This window comes from Exophiala mesophila, assembly GCF_000836275.1.
Source record: "Exophiala mesophila strain CBS 40295 unplaced genomic scaffold supercont1.3, whole genome shotgun sequence".
NCBI classification, from domain to species: Eukaryota; Fungi; Ascomycota; class Eurotiomycetes; order Chaetothyriales; family Herpotrichiellaceae; genus Exophiala; species Exophiala mesophila.
The window spans coordinates 3,578,692-3,595,936 of NW_015622506.1; the positions used below are offsets into that span (position 1 = coordinate 3,578,692).

Here is a 17,245-nt window from a genome sequence, read left to right on the forward strand (position 1 = left end):
GAGAATATATATAGTCATGAATCACAAGAGACTTGGCCGCTTGAGTAAGGTGGTTGATGCCTCTCTACAAAGTGAGTAGACAAAAAGTAGACAAGAAGTGGCCAGCGACATTCTTTGTAACCTCACGGAAGGAATGTGCAGACCTGTGACTTCCCTGACTTGACCTCGCTGGAGCAGGAAGGAGCGACTGCAGTGGCCTTGGGATCATTTCTTCTTCCTCTTCGTATGCGTCCATCTTTTCCATCCATGGCCACCAATTCTCACAAGGACCCTGAAGACTTTTGTTCTCGCCCTTTGCCCTAGGGACTTCTAGTACGACGAGAGAAACAAACAAACGAGTCAATAAGAATCATAATGATGACAATTGTCAATTCCCCATCTCCTGACCCGTGTGGGAATCCTCCGTCAAGGAAACATCTCCATCTACGATCACCGCAGCGTCACAACGCAGCCTGGAATATTATCCAAAGCTCTCCGCTCACCCCCAATTGAGTCAACATGCCGAACAGAGTCTACCCATGTCGGGCCTCATGCTAAGTCGTCCAATTCATCATGATGTTCAAATTCAAACGGTCTGTAGGGGTATTCACCAATTCCCGCCATCGTGTAAGCACAGAGCGCTGTGTGCCAATGTCCAAAGAAGGTCTTCCCAACCACAGATTATCCCAAAATATGTCATAATGGTCTTGATATCTCATAAAAAGCCCGACTCAGATAACAGTCGTGCAATCTTTTCCTCCTCTCGCTCTCGAGGCTCCACCTTCAGACTGCGATCGTACATGCTCACCTCTTGCACATCGCCTGCATTTCTCATGTTATTGAATATCCAGTCTTGCAGTTCCGGCACGGGCGCCAGTCCGTACGGCACATTCTGGTATGACTGAATGTCTCGAATCACCTCCGCCGTCTTGGTACGCTTCGCAAAGTTGATCAACTCCGTGTTCTTCATCAACGACGCGATTCCGTCCTCAATGAAGATCAGATCCGTCAGGTACACTCCCAGGAATGGGATACAAGGAGGTGTCGCGGCGTGCAGTGTCTCTCGGTACACACTAAAATTCTTGGTCGTCGAGATGAGATGGCGGAGCGATTCGAGTATTTGATTCGTCTTTGGAGGCACTTGCTGCCACGTCCGGTTCAGTCGCTGAATCGGAGACATCCCCAGCGCTGACACAATCGCAGTCACCGCTGAAAAGTTGTTCAGTTGTCGACATTTCTGCACTTGTTAGTCTCGTCTATCCTCGCCCATTGACTCATCTGCTCCACTTACTTCTGAGATGGCAACAAATTGTTTGATCACATACACCCGCTTCTTGACCTCCGGGTAACTCAAAATCATCTCCGCCGCCCAGTTGGTCAATTGGTTCGAGTGCAAAATCAAAGCCTGCACGTTGGGAGCGGCTTCACTCGTCTCGGCACTCGTCTTCTTCTGCCACGTCTTTTCCAAACATTCCACCGGCTTGATCTTGCCGTATAGCTTCGCTTCCATAATGGTCAGCTGTCTTGCAAACTCCAGAGGGTCAATATCCAAAAATTTGATCTTCTTCATGTTCTTGGGTAGGATCGGAAGCGGCGCCGAACTGTTCAATGTTAATATCAACTTCTTGGACGTCGTCTCCTGTCCTTTCATCCGTTGATCAACGATAGTGATCAACGCTTTGGCCAGCGGTATCTTGGTGCTAGCAAATGTGCTTTTCGCAAATGCCAGGATCCTTTCTAGGATGTTCTGACTCGTCTCACTCTCACTTTCCATCCAGTACAGTTCCAGCCACGACTTGAGAATGTTCAACACTCGAAATCGTGCAGGCTTTTGTTTGTGCTCTTCCCAGATCAAGTATTCGTCCCTCGTCAGCCCTTTTGGTGGTTGCAGGTTGAATCGCCTCACCAGAAGCTCAAACAGCTCCGACGCTGATGTGAAGGAGCGGTAGGTCAGCAAGAATGTGGTGGCAAACATGGTATCGGGGCGATCGTGCCGGGTCAATTGTTCCACCAAGCCGGTCAATGATCCACTCTTGACCTGTTGTACACCGTTGACCGTATTATATTGAACTTCATCCACGTGATCAAGTTGTAGGTACCAGGGCATATCTTCTCCTGGCGTGAAACTCGGTTCGTTGGCTGTCTTGATGTTGGCGAGATTGGGTGGCAGTTGACCGAAAAATTGCCTGGCTTTGTCCTTGGTGGGCGGTCTTCGCAGCTTGTCTCCCGCAGCATCCTGACCCATAGTGTATGATTTCGACTGACCAATATCTGCGAGTGCAGGTCGCTGCAACGAGTCTCCTCGCAGGTGATGACTTTGGTAGATTTCGCCCCCGTCTGTCAGTCGATGGTCCTTCTTATTCGTCGACGACGTGTTGAGCGCCGTCACAGGTAGCAATAGTTGGAGGGCATATCCTAGCTTGGCAATGCTGGTGTCCAGCTCCTTGGATGCCTCGCGGACGTTGTTTAGGAGACTGTCCAGAGGGTCACCTCGGGTCTCAGCCCATTCGTCCGGCAGAGGAGACGTAATTTCCTGGCACCTTAGCAACAGCGCAGCCGCCGCGTCGTACGCTTGCTGCTTCTGGGCTGCAAAGTCTGCCAAATTCGGGTTCTGGAATGAATTTCCCACAGCGGACAGATCGATGGATTCGATGAGTTGGATCCAGGGCCTGAACTGGTTGAACGCAATGCCAGCCATTTGACAAACAGTGTCACCAATGACCGCCTGCCTGGTGGGAGTGATAATCTTTTCCGGAAGGTTCAACGACTCTTCCACTTGTCGCAATGCTTGGGTGATGTTCTTCTTACACTCGTCGATCCTTCTCAACACGGTGGGGTCAAGGGGCGTGGACGGTCGTGAGCGAGATTCATCACCAGAGTCCATGAATGAGACTTCGTCCAGATTGGCCTGGAAGTCAAGGTTATTGTCGTGCCAGTTTCCACCCGCGTTGCTGCCGACAATAAAGCCAGGATTTAATCGCGGAATTTCTTCCCCTCTCTGTTGTCGGGCCACCTCAACATAGCCATAGACCCCATTCATCACTCCGTCGGCCTCTTGCAAACACTTGGCTAGGGCATCTGGGCCTGGCCAATCTGCTGCAGCAATATGGGACGACAAGACAAGCTTGGAAAATTTTGACATCATCTCCCGAAAGTGTGGGTAGAGAGCCTTGTTGGATGAAATGATAGAGGGGTTGCCTGAATGATTGTCGGTGGTTCCAGAGCCGGCTGTGAGAAGGATGCGGAGATGGTCTGAGATATCCTCCGCTCGACGCAGATAATCGGCACGTGCGCGAGTGCGAATAGCGCTACGATAAGCGTCAATGGCAGAACGCATGTTTTCAATCAGTGTATCCCACGTGGCTGGTGTGGCCATGGTGTTGTCAACAAAGTACCTGGGAACGGGTGACTTGACGAGACGAGGCTGTAGTGGAGTGGTGAACGAAGTTGTTGATATGCCCAGGGGGGGCAGGGCGCTGGAAATGGCTTGAGAACCAAAGGTGCTGGTAGAGCTGGGAGGAATTTGTTTGCCTGCTTGCCTGGCAGCGCTGATGTCGATTGAGTCCATGGACGTCGATGTCGAGACACCGTCGGAGGCCAAAGAGCGGTTTCTGCGGGGAGACCAGCTGGACGGTTCGCCGTCGGCCTCCGAGGCAGAACCGTCATACTCGTCTTCAGCTTGATAGTAGCCCTGTGCCATCATCTGGGGTGGGGGTCTTGTTTGTTCGGGGACATAGAAATTGGTGCGATCCCTAGGGCCTGTTTCATCGGGGCTGGTGGGGGTTTCTAGAGGTAACTCCATAGTGCTGACGCCAGTCTGGGTGTTGAAATAATATAAACGTCCGTCTGGAGTGGCTTGGGGAACCCAGAAGGCTGCCTCATCCTGGAGGAGTGTGCTATTGCCCTCGATGGGCAGGTCGGAGTCGCCATCTTGGGTATGGTTATCAGAATCATCCTCCTCCTCTTCATCATAGTCCTCCTCGGTACCAGAGCCTGTTTCGCTGTCCTCGTTGCCAGACGCAACCATGTCGTCCGCATTTATTTCGACGGTATAATTACTAGGGAACCAGCCCCTGACGTTGTTAATGACCCCATCCCACCATCCACTCTCCAATTGAGTTATTACATGAATGATATCGCCCTGTCGAAAACTCAGACTGGTCTCGTCGTCGGCGTTGTAGTTGTACAAGGCACGGACTAAAATGGGCGGTGGAGGGTCGGGGCTAGCGATATAACTGTCCATAGCAGCCTCCTGAGCGGCCCGGCGCCGGGGAGAGACGGCGGACATGGCGGCCGATTGCAAGGGTGGTGAAAGACGATCCGTTGGAGGAGAGCGAGATGGTTCAATGTAAGTAAAGGCGCCGCCGAGCGCCGAGCGAGTCTTGACGGGCTCTGCCTGCAAACTGTGACTCTGTCCTACCTTGTGCAGATCTTGCATCGCCAATATCGACTATGCAGTGTGGGAGAGGCCGAGGGTGATGACCTGCCTTCTGGAGCGCAGTGTGGTCATCAAGAACTGCATGATCGCCTGCGTCTGGTTGTAGAGATGATCGAGCACGGTGGAGGCTGAAACTGTGCCAAGTAGGGCAAGGACGATGAACAAGGCGTGTATTTCAAGCGAGAGAGTGTGTCTGGTCGGAGATGCTCCTGGCCAGCGTCAAGTATAGAATGTCAACGAGAGTACCGAGGTGAAGGGTCTTGAGGATGGCTTGGAGGGTAATGAGGTCGACAAAAGGGGAGGTGAGCGCTTGAAGGCGGGCTGGGTTATTGAAGCAGCGGTGTCGGAAAGTGGGGGGTTATCCTTGGGTCGGTGGTGGTGCAGAGGAGTCAGGATAGAGGCAGGAGGACAATGTAGGCAAGGCGAGCGGATGAGTAGGGAGACCAGCGGCGAAGTGAGAGGCTGCAAGGCTTTGGAAGATGGAGCAAATCTTGTCACCAAACCGAGTTCGTTTCGAGGTCAGGACGAGATGGGAGGGATGAGGTGGGAAGGGAGATACAGGGGAGCAGCAGTTGTGTGATGGTGATTCGCGATGAAGGTGATGCACGACTTGGGTGGCACCGAGTTGGCCGAGGAGGCCATGCGGGATAGGGTTTCGAGATGGAAGTGGATGGAGTACTTGGATGGAGAGAGTGTCTGGGTGGTAGTCAGGAACTCAGGGCAAAGTCTGGCCCAGTACTAATTGACTTTAGAGCCCCTGGGGCCCGAGAGGCCCTCGAAGCTGTGGTCCAGGCATGATAGCCTGATAGGGCTTCTTGGGTGTGCGTTTGTGTGTCTTGACCACAGTTTTCTGTTCCTCCTGGGATGTCCCTTGAACAATAATGGCGGGGAGTCACGGGGGCAGTGGCGGTTCAAGGCTGTAAAGGAGGTTGCCTGACAGCTGGTCCGTCACGGGTCGCCGTTTAGGGGACCTTGTTAGTGGCGGTTAGTTGAAAAGCATGCGATGTGTGAGGACCCCCGGGCCGCTGGGGGCCCCCAAATGCCTTTTCGCCCTCTTCCTAGGTGGGCAGTAATTGGTCTTTACGGATGTGCCTACCTGAAGTAGTAAGTATTCAGTATGAAGCCGCGGTAGGCACACCTTCCTATACTGGTGCAGATGTCTACTTACTACTACGGAGTAGAGATTTCCAACCCACTACTAGGTACTTAGTAGGTAGGTACATACCACTTAGCCGTAGCAAGGCACTGACTAGGTACCTAGGTACTGTAGCCAAAACTCAATAATTGTCACCCCAATTGACCATACGCAGTAGATTCAGGTGCACCCCTTTTAGCCTGTGCTTGGTCAATGTGCCAGATTAGCTGATTACCCGATGCCTGGATTGACGCCCGAACCCACCTACTGAGTTGTCTTCGAGCATTGCCAGGTCAGCCTTATAAAGACCATACTGTTCGAGACGGGCAGACACGGCAGTCATCCTCAGTGCCAACTTTGTGTGACCCTGGCAGGATAGTGGAACTAAAATCTGCCCTCACCTCACGAGCCGGGCCTACTCATTATGCTCATCCCCGTGTCCTCCGCCCAATCCAAGGTAAAAGTACAAAATTCTTACAAGTGGCAAAGCCTGCTATCTCAACTACTCTGCGTCCATTTTTTTTTTCTCTTGCTATTCGTTTCTGTGGGGGCGCCCGTTAAAGGAGCGGAAATGAATTGTTAAATACTTAGTCTGGATGACCACTGAATCGATTATTGAACCGTACAGAGTACTCCCTTAGTGTTTGAGAAGATGACGGCGTCACAAGAGATGAATCATCCAAATATCCTGATGCACATGAATGGCCTGGCGATTGAGAGAACGTCGAGAGACACTCATCACAGATGCGACGGGAATGCCAACTTAGAACGGAGCCGGAAGACATATTCACAATTATCCTTACAGTAACTGAGCGCTGAGATGCATTCAGAAGGTGTCCAGGTCTTCGTCATGATTTCAATAGTACCTAATGCGACTTGAGGTTTATCTGGACTCTCTCATCCCAAGCCTAAGCCCCGTGAACGTATACACACCCTTTTGTGGCTGCATCACAGCATTGCTTACTTAACGTATACAGGCATATTAAAGCCAGTGTTATATATGAAGGCTGAAGTTCAAAATGATGTCGAGCCTTGACTGGAGGGAAATACTTTCCCATAGAACCCTACCTGGGCGCGCTGCGGGTGGAGGTTTGCAACAAGTAGGAGCAATCATTTCTGAGTAGATCGCGTTGGCTTCCATTTTGTCCGTCAATTCCTATCGGTGAGTCGTCTCACACGGGGAGGTTGAGTAACTGCGGGCAGAGGCAAATGGTGGCCCCATGATCCAGGTAGGCCAGTATTCCCTGTAAGAGCCGGAATAATGCCACTAGTGATAAGCTTGACAACGGCCAGCGACGAGATTGGAATCAAAGAGACAAAATCCACGAGACCACCGCCGTAGGGACCGGCAACCCAACAGACAGCCCCTGCCAAAAGGAAGCTCGAAAACAGGCAGACAAGGTATTCTGCGACATTGCCGGTCCTGATTTGACGCTGCGCGGCCAAGTGTGCATCCCAATGTTGCTTTTGGTACCAGCCAGCATCAACCACAAGGCACACCTTCCATGGATCGGGAAGTCTCGCAGCCGCTAAGTAAAGCGCTGCCGACACAAGAGCGCAGTACTCTGTATGGTCAAATCGATTCTTCAGTTGATCCGATTTGCGCCATGCAGTACGGTTCGACCATCGGAATGCAATATTCTGGATGATACGAAGTAAAATACACAACACAATTGGTGGACCAAAATTAAGTACTAGAAATTTGCCAAACCCGACAGCAACGTATCCCCAGTGGTGGGACTCCTGAGGTATCTCCGATGAATGCTCAGCGAGCGTTGGAGATGAATCTGGTGGCTCTTGGGCAAGGACTGGCGATAGCAGCTTAAACGTAGATGTCGTTGCTAGAAGGCGCTGTAAAACTGATAACTCCGGCCCTTCGAGCACAGCTCTAATCGATTTGTTCACCACGTTTTGAAATCGTCTAGCCGTGTTTGTCCAAGGACTCAGTGCCTGGAATTGGTTCGCATTTTCCGTCGTAGATTCAATGAGGGTCGTAGGAGAACTTCCTGCAGCAAACGGTCGTCTCTTGGGGTCATGGTATGCATGATGAGTAAACTACAAACCATTATCAGTGAGATAACAGTAAGATAACACTGCACACTTACGAGCGCGTGGTGGCTTGGGTGCTCCAGCATGCTTTCGTTCTCATCGACCTTTTGGCCCTCGAAAAGGTCGGGTGGATAGTAGTATAGTGCCCAAAGCAAGCCACGCACGAGGAAATCTTCAGGCCATTGGCCACCAACGAAATTCTGTCGATCCAGGTTCTCTTGGGCCTCACGTAAGAAGGGGAGGATATTTCGAGTTGTAACTTCATTTGGCTGGTCCAGCAACGGCGAGAATAGACGCTCAATCGACTCTCTGGTGTCAACAAATGGAGTGGCACATACCAATGCCTTTGAGTAGTAAAAAAGTTGGCTGACGACATTAGGTCTAGCTAGTACCGCTAGATGGTGCTGGATCCGTCCTGCAAGAAGAAAACCATTAGAAGAAGAAAAGAATAGAGCATTAGGGTACCTGTATGTGTCAGCAAGGCAGTCCCTTACCAGTATCTGGCGAGCGATCAGCAGCACGGTTGTACCACGTCCTTGCCACATTTGACCAAATTTCACGATCCCTCATATCTGTTTCCTCAATCGCCATTCGATATCGAGCCAGATCGCCGAGGCATTCAATCCATGTTTCATGAAATGCTGGAACCGACTCCATCAAGAGGCCCATCATCTGATACGCCAAGTAGACGAAGCTCAGCATATGTTCAAGCGAATGTGGCAAGCGATGCCTTAATAATTCGAGGAAACCATGGATCCCATGCCGCCACATTCTCGCTGGCATGGCATATTTTTGTGGGAGTCTCCTCAGTGCAGGAGTGGCAGTTGGATGCTGGCTTGCCAGAAAGAAGTCGTGATGCTCATGTAACAGCGTTCGATGCAGAGCTATCAACGCCTGCCACTGCTCATCGGTCAACTTGTTTGTTTGCTGCGACTGGGACTGGCATATTTCAACGCATTTTTTCTCTACCATCACAAGCCCGGCGTAGATACCTTTGACCTCATTGATAAGCTGCTCTTGGCTGATCGGTCTAGTATCTGGCTGAGGGAACATCTTGGTCTCTTGATGCGACCACTTGGGGTCATATAGGTCGCGATGGGGTCCTTGGGTTGTGCCCAAAGCACCATGTTGACAATGTTGAACCTTTGGGCTGGACTTGGGTGGAGATGAACGATACGTCTGCTGCGACTGTGCCTGGTATATTTCAACGGATCTTTTCTCCGCCATTACAAGCTCGGCGTATGTACCCTTGAACTCATGGATATGCTGCTCTTGGCTAGTTGGTCTAGCATCTGAATCAAGGAACATATTGGTCTCTTTATGTGACCGCTCGGGGTCATATAGGTCGCGATTGGGTACTTTGGTTCTGCCCAAAGCACCATGTTGACAATGTTGAACCTTTGGGCTAGATCTGGGTGGAGATGAACGACACGCCTGTGACTGCAGTCTGGGAGAATGAGACGCGCTGCTGCGACTAGACATACTTTTGACCGGTCTCAACTTGCTCGGTCTTTCGTCGAGCACAGTCCTTTTACCTGAAGGTCGATGGTTTGATGCGGAGTCTGAGCCTGAGCACCTGTCTAGCGACAGCGTGCTAAAAGTTGACAAGGCTTGTTTTTGTTCAACCTCTATCCTCGCTGTGAATACGGGACGTGCTCGCTATGGACTCTATTGTCTAGGCACAATTGGAGTAGCCATGTAGAAGGTAAAGGAAAGCAAACATATACATACGCCTTGGCTCGAAAAAAAGTAATGGTAAGAGATCCGGGAATGTGAGTGATATAGGGGAGGAGGGTGACCGATTGCTCCCACCCTGGTCAGGATGGGATGGGATGATGAATGGGATGGGATGATGAATGGGATAGGTAGGTGTGGATGGGTAGTTATTTTACTTCTGTGACTTCAGCCTGGTAATAAGCTCCTAATGTACCTAACTTACTGAGATCGGAGTTGGCTGCTGCATCAGAAGGATGACAATTTACCTTGCTCCAGCTTGTCCGCTTCAGCCACAGCCACCAGAAGATTTAAAAACAGGTTTCCAACCCTGTTAGAAGTGTGCTGACTGGTCAATTTAATCTCACTGTACGTTGGCACTCGTATCTGGTTGCCTTTTGGTTGCCTTCCTCACCACCTGGCTTTTGGGCCCGTTTCGGTGCTTCCCTGTTCTCTCTTTTGCTCCTCAAGGCTGGGTGAGCGATCTAGCAAAATAGTCATTCCTCCTTTCGCCCAGCCCCATTCAACTGCGACATCAACACCCTTCTGACTTGACTGGAGTTTCCCGCCTGCCTATATGTCTCCCAGCTTTTACCATGGAAATAAGTCCTGCTCCCGGCGTCGCAGTGTCGTTTCCGCACTTACTCGAATCCACAGTACGAACGATCGCCTCGATTGCGTCCGGGTTAGGCGCCGCGTTGGTTATTAGTCAATATGATATGAGACACAAACACACGAGTTACCATTCGGGCATGCTAGACGAAGTTGCAAGCATCAGATATAAGTTGGAATCTTTAAGAAATCGCATTGCGTTGGAATTTGGGAAGGAAGATGGAGAACCGAGTTTCCACATCGAAGAGATTTATACGCTGCAAAAAACTGGGTCCGGCGGCAGTTCCGGTTCATATATGTGTGCGAAAGCATATAGGGAACTGCGAAACATAGTGGTAAGTCTCGGAAGTATGGGATGGCAAATACTGACAACGCTGGTAAGATTGAACTCTGTCGAGATCCGTCACCGGAGGTATTGATGACTGCCATAATCATCTTCGCTGTGTCCATGCTAGTGCTTGGAAGGAGAAAACATAGCCGCTGGCGAAAGTCGATTCTAACGATAGCAGCAATGGTTGGTGTTCTCTTGGGTGTGACCACAAACTGGATGAATGCCAGTGCACCACACATCCTTCTGCAATACACACCGGGGTGTCTACTATGCGGACAAGTGGTGGCAGCTATCATACCATATTACGAGGAGCATAATTCGAATGAAAGCAGCGGCGCTCCGGAGGAAGAGAAGCAAGCGGCCGGAGATTCCAGGATTGAGATACAATGTTGAGAGCAAGATATTCGTTGTGAGCTGTCCTCCAGATGGCTCCAGGTTGGGCCCTGTTTAGGGCAGTTGTGTTACATAAGATGTTATTGCAAGTTGTAGCATTGTGTGGAGTTGCGTGGAGGGGCTGCACTATCATATGAGGGTTATACAAGTAACTCTCCTCCACTGTAATAGACTTCGAGAAGCATCTCAGAATTGACTGAAAACACAAGGCGGCGACACCCGGATTCCGATCGAGGGTGAGTTCGGGGCAGATTTAACTCCCCTTTGCGATCGAAGTCTCGCCGATCGTCCTCGCAGCCCAGCCCATCGAACGCCCATACCAAATTGACGAGGACCATTCGCATCGCCATTAGCCTGAGGTGCAGGATTTGGCCGTCCATCAGCTGCCAATTGCTGTTGGAGCTCTTCAAACATGTTTCCACCTTGGACAGCGCCAACGCCAAACCGCAAGGGCCCAAATTGGTAGTTTCGCGGCCCTTGTCTCGCACCCTGCTGTGCTGCCCTGCCTCTCCATGGTTGGAGATTGATTTTCTGGGTCGGAGGAAGCATTGTTGTTGGTTTTTAGAGCATGAGCATCCTGGTATTGTGTGACAGCGGTTTGCATTCTCTCTTTCTTGGTCTCCTCAATGCGTTGTTTCTTCTGTTCTCGAACCATGCCGATTTCGACCAGGTTGATTGCATATCTTATGACGGTACTGATGGTTGTTATGGACAAGACTGCGAATTCAAAGCCAAACATGACCATCATGTCAGGCCGGGCCATTCGCAAGACTTGTTTCACGACATATTCCAGCATGGTCAGATCGAAAGCTCCTCCGAGACCCAGACTCAAGGCCAGACGAGTATGACAGAGTCGGAGGAGCCAATGGTTGTGGAAGACCCTATTGGGCTTGCTGACCCAGTCGTCGAAGAATAGCCACCGGAACTCCCTCCGGAAACGGTCGGGTAGCCTCCTACTCGACGAGCTAGTGACATAAGGATGGCTTGAAGTAGTTGAGGACGATGACTACGAGCCACCACCATGTGTCTGCGAAGCTCCCGAGCCGGGAGTAAATCGAGGAGGGCGGGCGCCAGGGATGTATACACCCCATTCAACATCAGCGAAGACCAAGACATCCCGGATTTCTTGATACTTTCCAGACGCACTACAGCTGCGAAGAGAGTCGGCGAACTCTAGCTTGTCCACCTTGAAGTAGCAACTTTCACCTTGGGCCTGGCCGCAGAAGCCAACCTGGTTGGCGACGAGCAGCAGGGATGCAGTGCTCTGCCACGCTGACTTGGCTTAGAGATAGGAGTCTGCACTGGAAAAATCAACGATAAGTCCACCACTAGTACTGGTGCGGTGGGCGATGAAAGACGAATGATCAAGGATGACAGCAGTGTCTGTGTAGGTAATATCTACCCATGCCATTTGATGTGCGTTGTTGGCATCTGTTGATGATAAGCTAGCCATCCTCCGAACTATCTCAAGCGACGATTTTAGTTAGATCTGGATCGGGAGATTTATGTTACCACACTCTCCAAGAAAAAAAATCTCGATGTCTTTGCGTGATGTGATTCACATGACAGATTGTGCCTCGAGGCAGATAGTCCGTGAAGTCGTGCAGGGGCCTGGTGGGACGACTTAACCAGTTGTCGATAATAGTCTCTCGTAAGACCTAGAGAATAACCTACATAGGTAAATCAGGGGGTACCGATTAATTAGCGTACGAATTAACCCTCGTTTAGTCCTCGTTATACTAGCCAAAGAACCACTACTACGTTAGTTAGCTCCTTGGCCTCGGTATCGTTACTTGTATATTAATACCGAGTACTTGGGTAATTAACTCGCTGCCATGCACCTACATGGGCTTAGACTACCCAGGTAACCTCATACTCCACCAAGAATTGCGTCTATATGAACTATCTTCATTTCTACCCAGTCTCCTTTGAAATCACCTTCCAGGTCAACATTTCAGCAATAGCAAGTCGCATCCTCCTCGCGAATCCTGGAGTCCATGAGAGAATGTCGGACTATGGACCCAGTACAATACTTCGAGTAGATAACGGATGATTTTGAGTCTTGGTTAAGATCGAGATGAGGTGCAGAGAGGAGGGGAGGGGAAGGTCGGAGGGAAAATGGCTCTCCCTCACTGCGCAATAACATGCTTTGTGAACTGTGATGCAGATAAGCTAGCGTCATGAGCCCCTCACTGGCGAGAAAGAAAAGCCGAAGTATTTGGGAGGATCATAGGGACGACACAGAGGCTTGGAAAGCAGCGACCGCCAGATCCCGAGATAGCAAGGCATTGGCAGTTCCGGTGCTATCGCTTGCAGCTTCCACACCTGGGCACGTTGTACGAATCACGATCTGATGACTATCTCCGCGCGAAATCCTATCTTATTAACAAGGTCGCCTCGATGAAGAGGGTATTATAAACCACCGGGGTTAGGAAATTCTCGCCTCCTTGATTTTCATCACCTTTCGAAAATGGCCACATCCGCAGAGAGTCTAGTTCTCATTATCCGTAATAATCAATTGACAGGAGTGACCAGCCTTGTGCGTGCGTTAAGAAGGCTTGAAGCCACTGACTCGAAGCTGGAATTGCTCCAAACCAGTCTGCAGGAGTTGGAATCACAAGGGGTCTCGATCGGAAATGACCGATGCGAAGTTGCCCGCGGTATCATCGACTATGTTGAGGGTTGTCGCCGAAATTCGAAGCAAACTGAAAGATGTATACATCGCGGAATGGCAAATGACTGATGGGCTGGCTGGGCCTACGCAAGGTGAGGAAGTGGCTCTAGCATTCTACAAATGTAGCCACATGCAAGACTGACATACTCGCTGAAACAGCTTTTGAATATAGGTAGCTTTATCAATTCTTGGACAAGCTAGGACCCCAGAGAGATTGACAGAGGCATTGGGAATTGAACTTCGAAGGAGATCCTGGACCGTGGCTGGCAACTTCACCTTAAGACATGCGAGAAGAGGGCAATGGAGTGGTTCCAGTGGGAGGACCAAAAGTGGTATTGTAGATCTCGACACTGGCAGCAACCTGAGATAGCCTTTATGAATTGATATCCTGCGAACCCACGCTTCGTCTGGTTTTCTCCTGCGGCCTAGCACACTTTATCCTTCGAAAAAGGGTGAAGTGGTGTCAGGGTGAGCATGATAGATGAACGTCAGACAGCCTAATAGTCAGAAACTACTAGGTACTATAGTTTTTCCTGCGTTGTCTGGACGGTAGAGTTGTCTCAAAATGCTAGAGAGGGTTGCATGATGATCATCGGTTTCCACGCAAAGATATTCGATGGTTGCTTATCACTTCATCATTGACAAAACAGTAATTCATAATGCCTTGATAGGCTCGAGTGTATTGCTAATCGTAGCATCATCTTACCTAACTCCCTAGGTAGGCACGCAATGTGGCGCCAAACCCGCGAAACAGATCTTGCTTCCACTTACGGAGACCTCCGGCCTGGCTTCGTACTCGGACTATGGCGGCGTGGCCGTCCTATCTGGGACGATATTGTGCCTCACATGTTGATCTTCACGTACGAGGCAATCTTCGTTGTACACCTGCGATGACTTCACTTTGCCTGATTATTAAGAGGAGGTTGATTCGAAATAATGGTTATAAAATCAATGCCTCCCAGAAACATGTTGGTTCTGCACAAAGCCATTACACAATCTAGTGCACATAGACGAACAGCCCTCACGAGTTACGACGAACACTTTAGCACATCCTTTGCATTGAATCGGTAAAAGCACATTCCGTCAATCAGCCCTTTTGCGATGGCAACCATCACTGTCCAACCTATCAGTCCAGCGACCCCGGATCTTGGAGCCCTGGTCGAAAATGTGGACTTGAATTCTCTATCAACCAAAGACTTCGAAGTCCTTCGCAACGTTCTCTATACGTACAACGTGATTTGTATCAAATCGCAAGGAAATCTCACTCCCAAAGCCCAAGCTGAATTGACCCGCCGCTTCGACCCCGACGCTATGTCATACGGACACGGGAAGACGATAGACGCGAAGCGTTCAGTTCTCCATCCAGACCTCAAGACCATCCCCCATCAACCAGAAGTTCAGGTCATCGGCAATGGCTTTATCGCTGAATATGAAGGTCTCACCAACGTTCAGCTAAGACATCCTCACCACCGAACTTTCCACCAAACCGTGATTCCTAATGATCATGATTTGGACTATACTCGATTCTACCGTTGGCATATCGACGCAGCCCTTTATGGAGAGCTCCACCCACCGCTTGTCACGTCTCTCCTGGCAGTCCAGGTTCCTAAGGGCAGGCGACAGACTCTGTTGTACGACGATGGTTCAAACGATACGCTCGACGTTCCTCTTGGGACCACCGCTTTCGTCTCCGGCTATAAGATGTTGGATAGGCTCAGTCCCGAGAAACGGGAGTTTGTCTTGACTTCGAAGATAGAATATGCTCCACACCCGTATGTGTGGATTTCATCTGTGAAGTCGCGCCCCGATGGCCTCGGCATAAGTTCAGAGGGTAAAGAGGTTCCCCTAGACCAACTTCCACCCGTCGAGCACGAAAGTGATATACAGGTCCTGCCCATGGCATGGCGAAATCCAGTGACAGACCAGCTAGCTCTCCAAGTCCACCCTTCCGTGGTGCGTAAAATCCATCTGAAGGATGGCAGTGTGATCGATGATTTAGCAGAGGTGCGCGAGATTCTCCACGACTTACAGCGACCCGGCATTTCTCCCGAACTCGTGTATGCCCATGATTGGGAGGAGGGGGATCTGGTTTTGTTCAACAACCACGGCGTCCTGCACAGCGTCGTAGGTGCATTCGCACCAGAGGAGGTCAGACTGTTTCGCCAATGCAACCTAGCCGCGAGCCGGCCTCCCCTCGGTCCACGGGATATTGATGTCGCTGCATGAGGGAGACACAGAGTTCGTGGCCCCTCTCCGCTCGTTGGATAGATTGTGGGGTTTCGAGGTAGCTTGGAAAATACTTAGAACGGCGAAAGGCGAAAATTTGTTAAAATTCTGAAATGTTACTCCCAATTTTTTAAATCGATGAAGACGGCTGTATGCACTTGAATCGATAAATTTGGTGATTATGACACCGTTGATCCAGTGTACTCATCCGAGCGGTTTCATACATTAGGTAATTGTCATGAGTGTAGAGCAGGAATCCATCAGCGCGGACGAGCTCCCAACCATTTGAATTGGGCCGCCTCGAGCGAGGTATGATTCTTCAAACACACTCTTGACCTAGCTGTATGATTTTAGACTTTGTAGCAAGGCCAATATTCAAGTTCTGGATGTCCTCCGACGCCCAGATCCCAGGCGAGCAGGGTACACTCAGTCCATTCGATTGTCAACACTTCTAGCACAGCGTACGCGGGATTCTCCGTCACCCCTCGAAGCCGCTTCGCACAAGTGGTAAGCCTACCGAGGTCAGGCGCCAACCCCAACAATTGGGGGAATTTCTCTCTTCCTTTTGGTGCAGGCCTCGTTCTTGCGTAGCATAAAAATCGAGTCGACATGGATGCTACAGAGCAGCAACGAGCCAGCGCTCTCTTAGATGCGCAGACCATGGCCCTCAAGCTCTTTGAAGAGATTGGACGGGATTTGATTCGTCCCGGAGTCAGCGAGAAGGCTCTGAGCAATGAGATCCATGAGCTTGGGTCGAAACGATTCAACGTGCGCACGCATTGGCACAAGCGCGTCGTCAGAAGTGGTCCTCACACGTTGATGCCGTATGCCGAAAACCCCGAGGATCGCATCATACAACCAGACGATATCCTTTTCGTGGACCTGGGCCCGGTGTTTGAAGCTTGGGAAGCTGATTTTGGGCGCACCTTTGTGCTTGGAGAAGACCCAGTCAAGATGAAGCTGCGCGACAGCCTTGAACCGGTCTGGAACAAGGTCAAATCTCGATACAAAGAGAACGTGGATATAACAGGTGGTGAATTATATGGCATTGCTCACGAAGTGGCTCGAGAAGAGGGTTGGGAGTTTGGTGGGCCCATTGCTGGCCATCTAGTTGGGTCCTTCCCTCATGAGAGGATCCCAAATGACAAGATCACCCTGTATATCACCGAAGGCAATCAAGAAAGAATGAATCAGCTTGATGCGAAAGGGCAAAAGAGGCATTGGATCCTCGAGATCCATCTGGTCGACCGCGCACGTCAGATTGGCGGATTCTATGAGCAACTTCTGACCGTTGATTGTTGCACGGGGGAGTGGCAGCGATAATATTCGCCTGTAAGGAGCCATTGGGGTCTAATGGCGTCCTTCCAGTTGGTAGACAAATTCACAGAGTCAGAACTGGGCTCGTTGACGATTTTTAGAGACCGTGATCATTATCCAGTAGCCATGGGGCAGTGCCCACTACTTATTTGGTGTTCAGTACTTGGGTAAATTTATGTGCCAGTGACACTGAGACAGCGAAAGTTGAGATCGGGTTGTAGTTGTATTTAACTCTTGCTAACTTCTACCATCCATGGGCATTCAGGGCGAGCTCGGCCATGGCATACAAAGTAGGTAGTTCAGAGCGAGACTGGAGGATCGGTGCCTAGGTGCTGCCTCATCCGGACGTATGGTATCGTAAACAAAACGACTAAAATC

General features: G+C 50.4%; 3 protein-coding genes across 3 annotated transcripts; all 3 read right to left on the reverse strand.

Annotated features, from left to right (window-relative positions):
* Positions 1 to 13: 13 nt before the first annotated feature.
* PV10_04818 (uncharacterized protein) lies at positions 14 to 5,045 on the reverse strand. Its single transcript, XM_016369403.1, has 2 exons — positions 1,271 to 5,045; positions 14 to 1,216 (listed from the first exon to the last, which is right to left on the reverse strand). The coding sequence occupies exons 1-2, from the start codon at positions 4,415 to 4,417 to the stop codon at positions 695 to 697; spliced, it is 3,669 nt and encodes a 1,222-aa protein (XP_016225191.1). The 5' UTR covers positions 4,418 to 5,045; the 3' UTR covers positions 14 to 694.
* Positions 5,046 to 6,701: 1,656 nt separating this feature from the next.
* PV10_04819 (uncharacterized protein) lies at positions 6,702 to 8,909 on the reverse strand (the record flags this gene model as incomplete). Its single annotated transcript, XM_016369404.1, has 3 exons — positions 6,702 to 7,607; positions 7,658 to 8,016; positions 8,096 to 8,909. 3 exons carry the CDS (start codon positions 8,907 to 8,909, stop codon positions 6,702 to 6,704), a joined length of 2,079 nt encoding a protein of 692 aa, XP_016225192.1.
* Positions 8,910 to 10,836: 1,927 nt separating this feature from the next.
* On the reverse strand, positions 10,837 to 12,103 carry PV10_04820 (uncharacterized protein; the record flags this gene model as incomplete). Its single annotated transcript, XM_016369405.1, has 4 exons — positions 10,837 to 11,043; positions 11,096 to 11,615; positions 11,661 to 11,922; positions 11,986 to 12,103. The coding sequence occupies 4 exons, from the start codon at positions 12,101 to 12,103 to the stop codon at positions 10,837 to 10,839; spliced, it is 1,107 nt and encodes a 368-aa protein (XP_016225193.1).
* Positions 12,104 to 17,245: the final 5,142 nt, after the last annotated feature.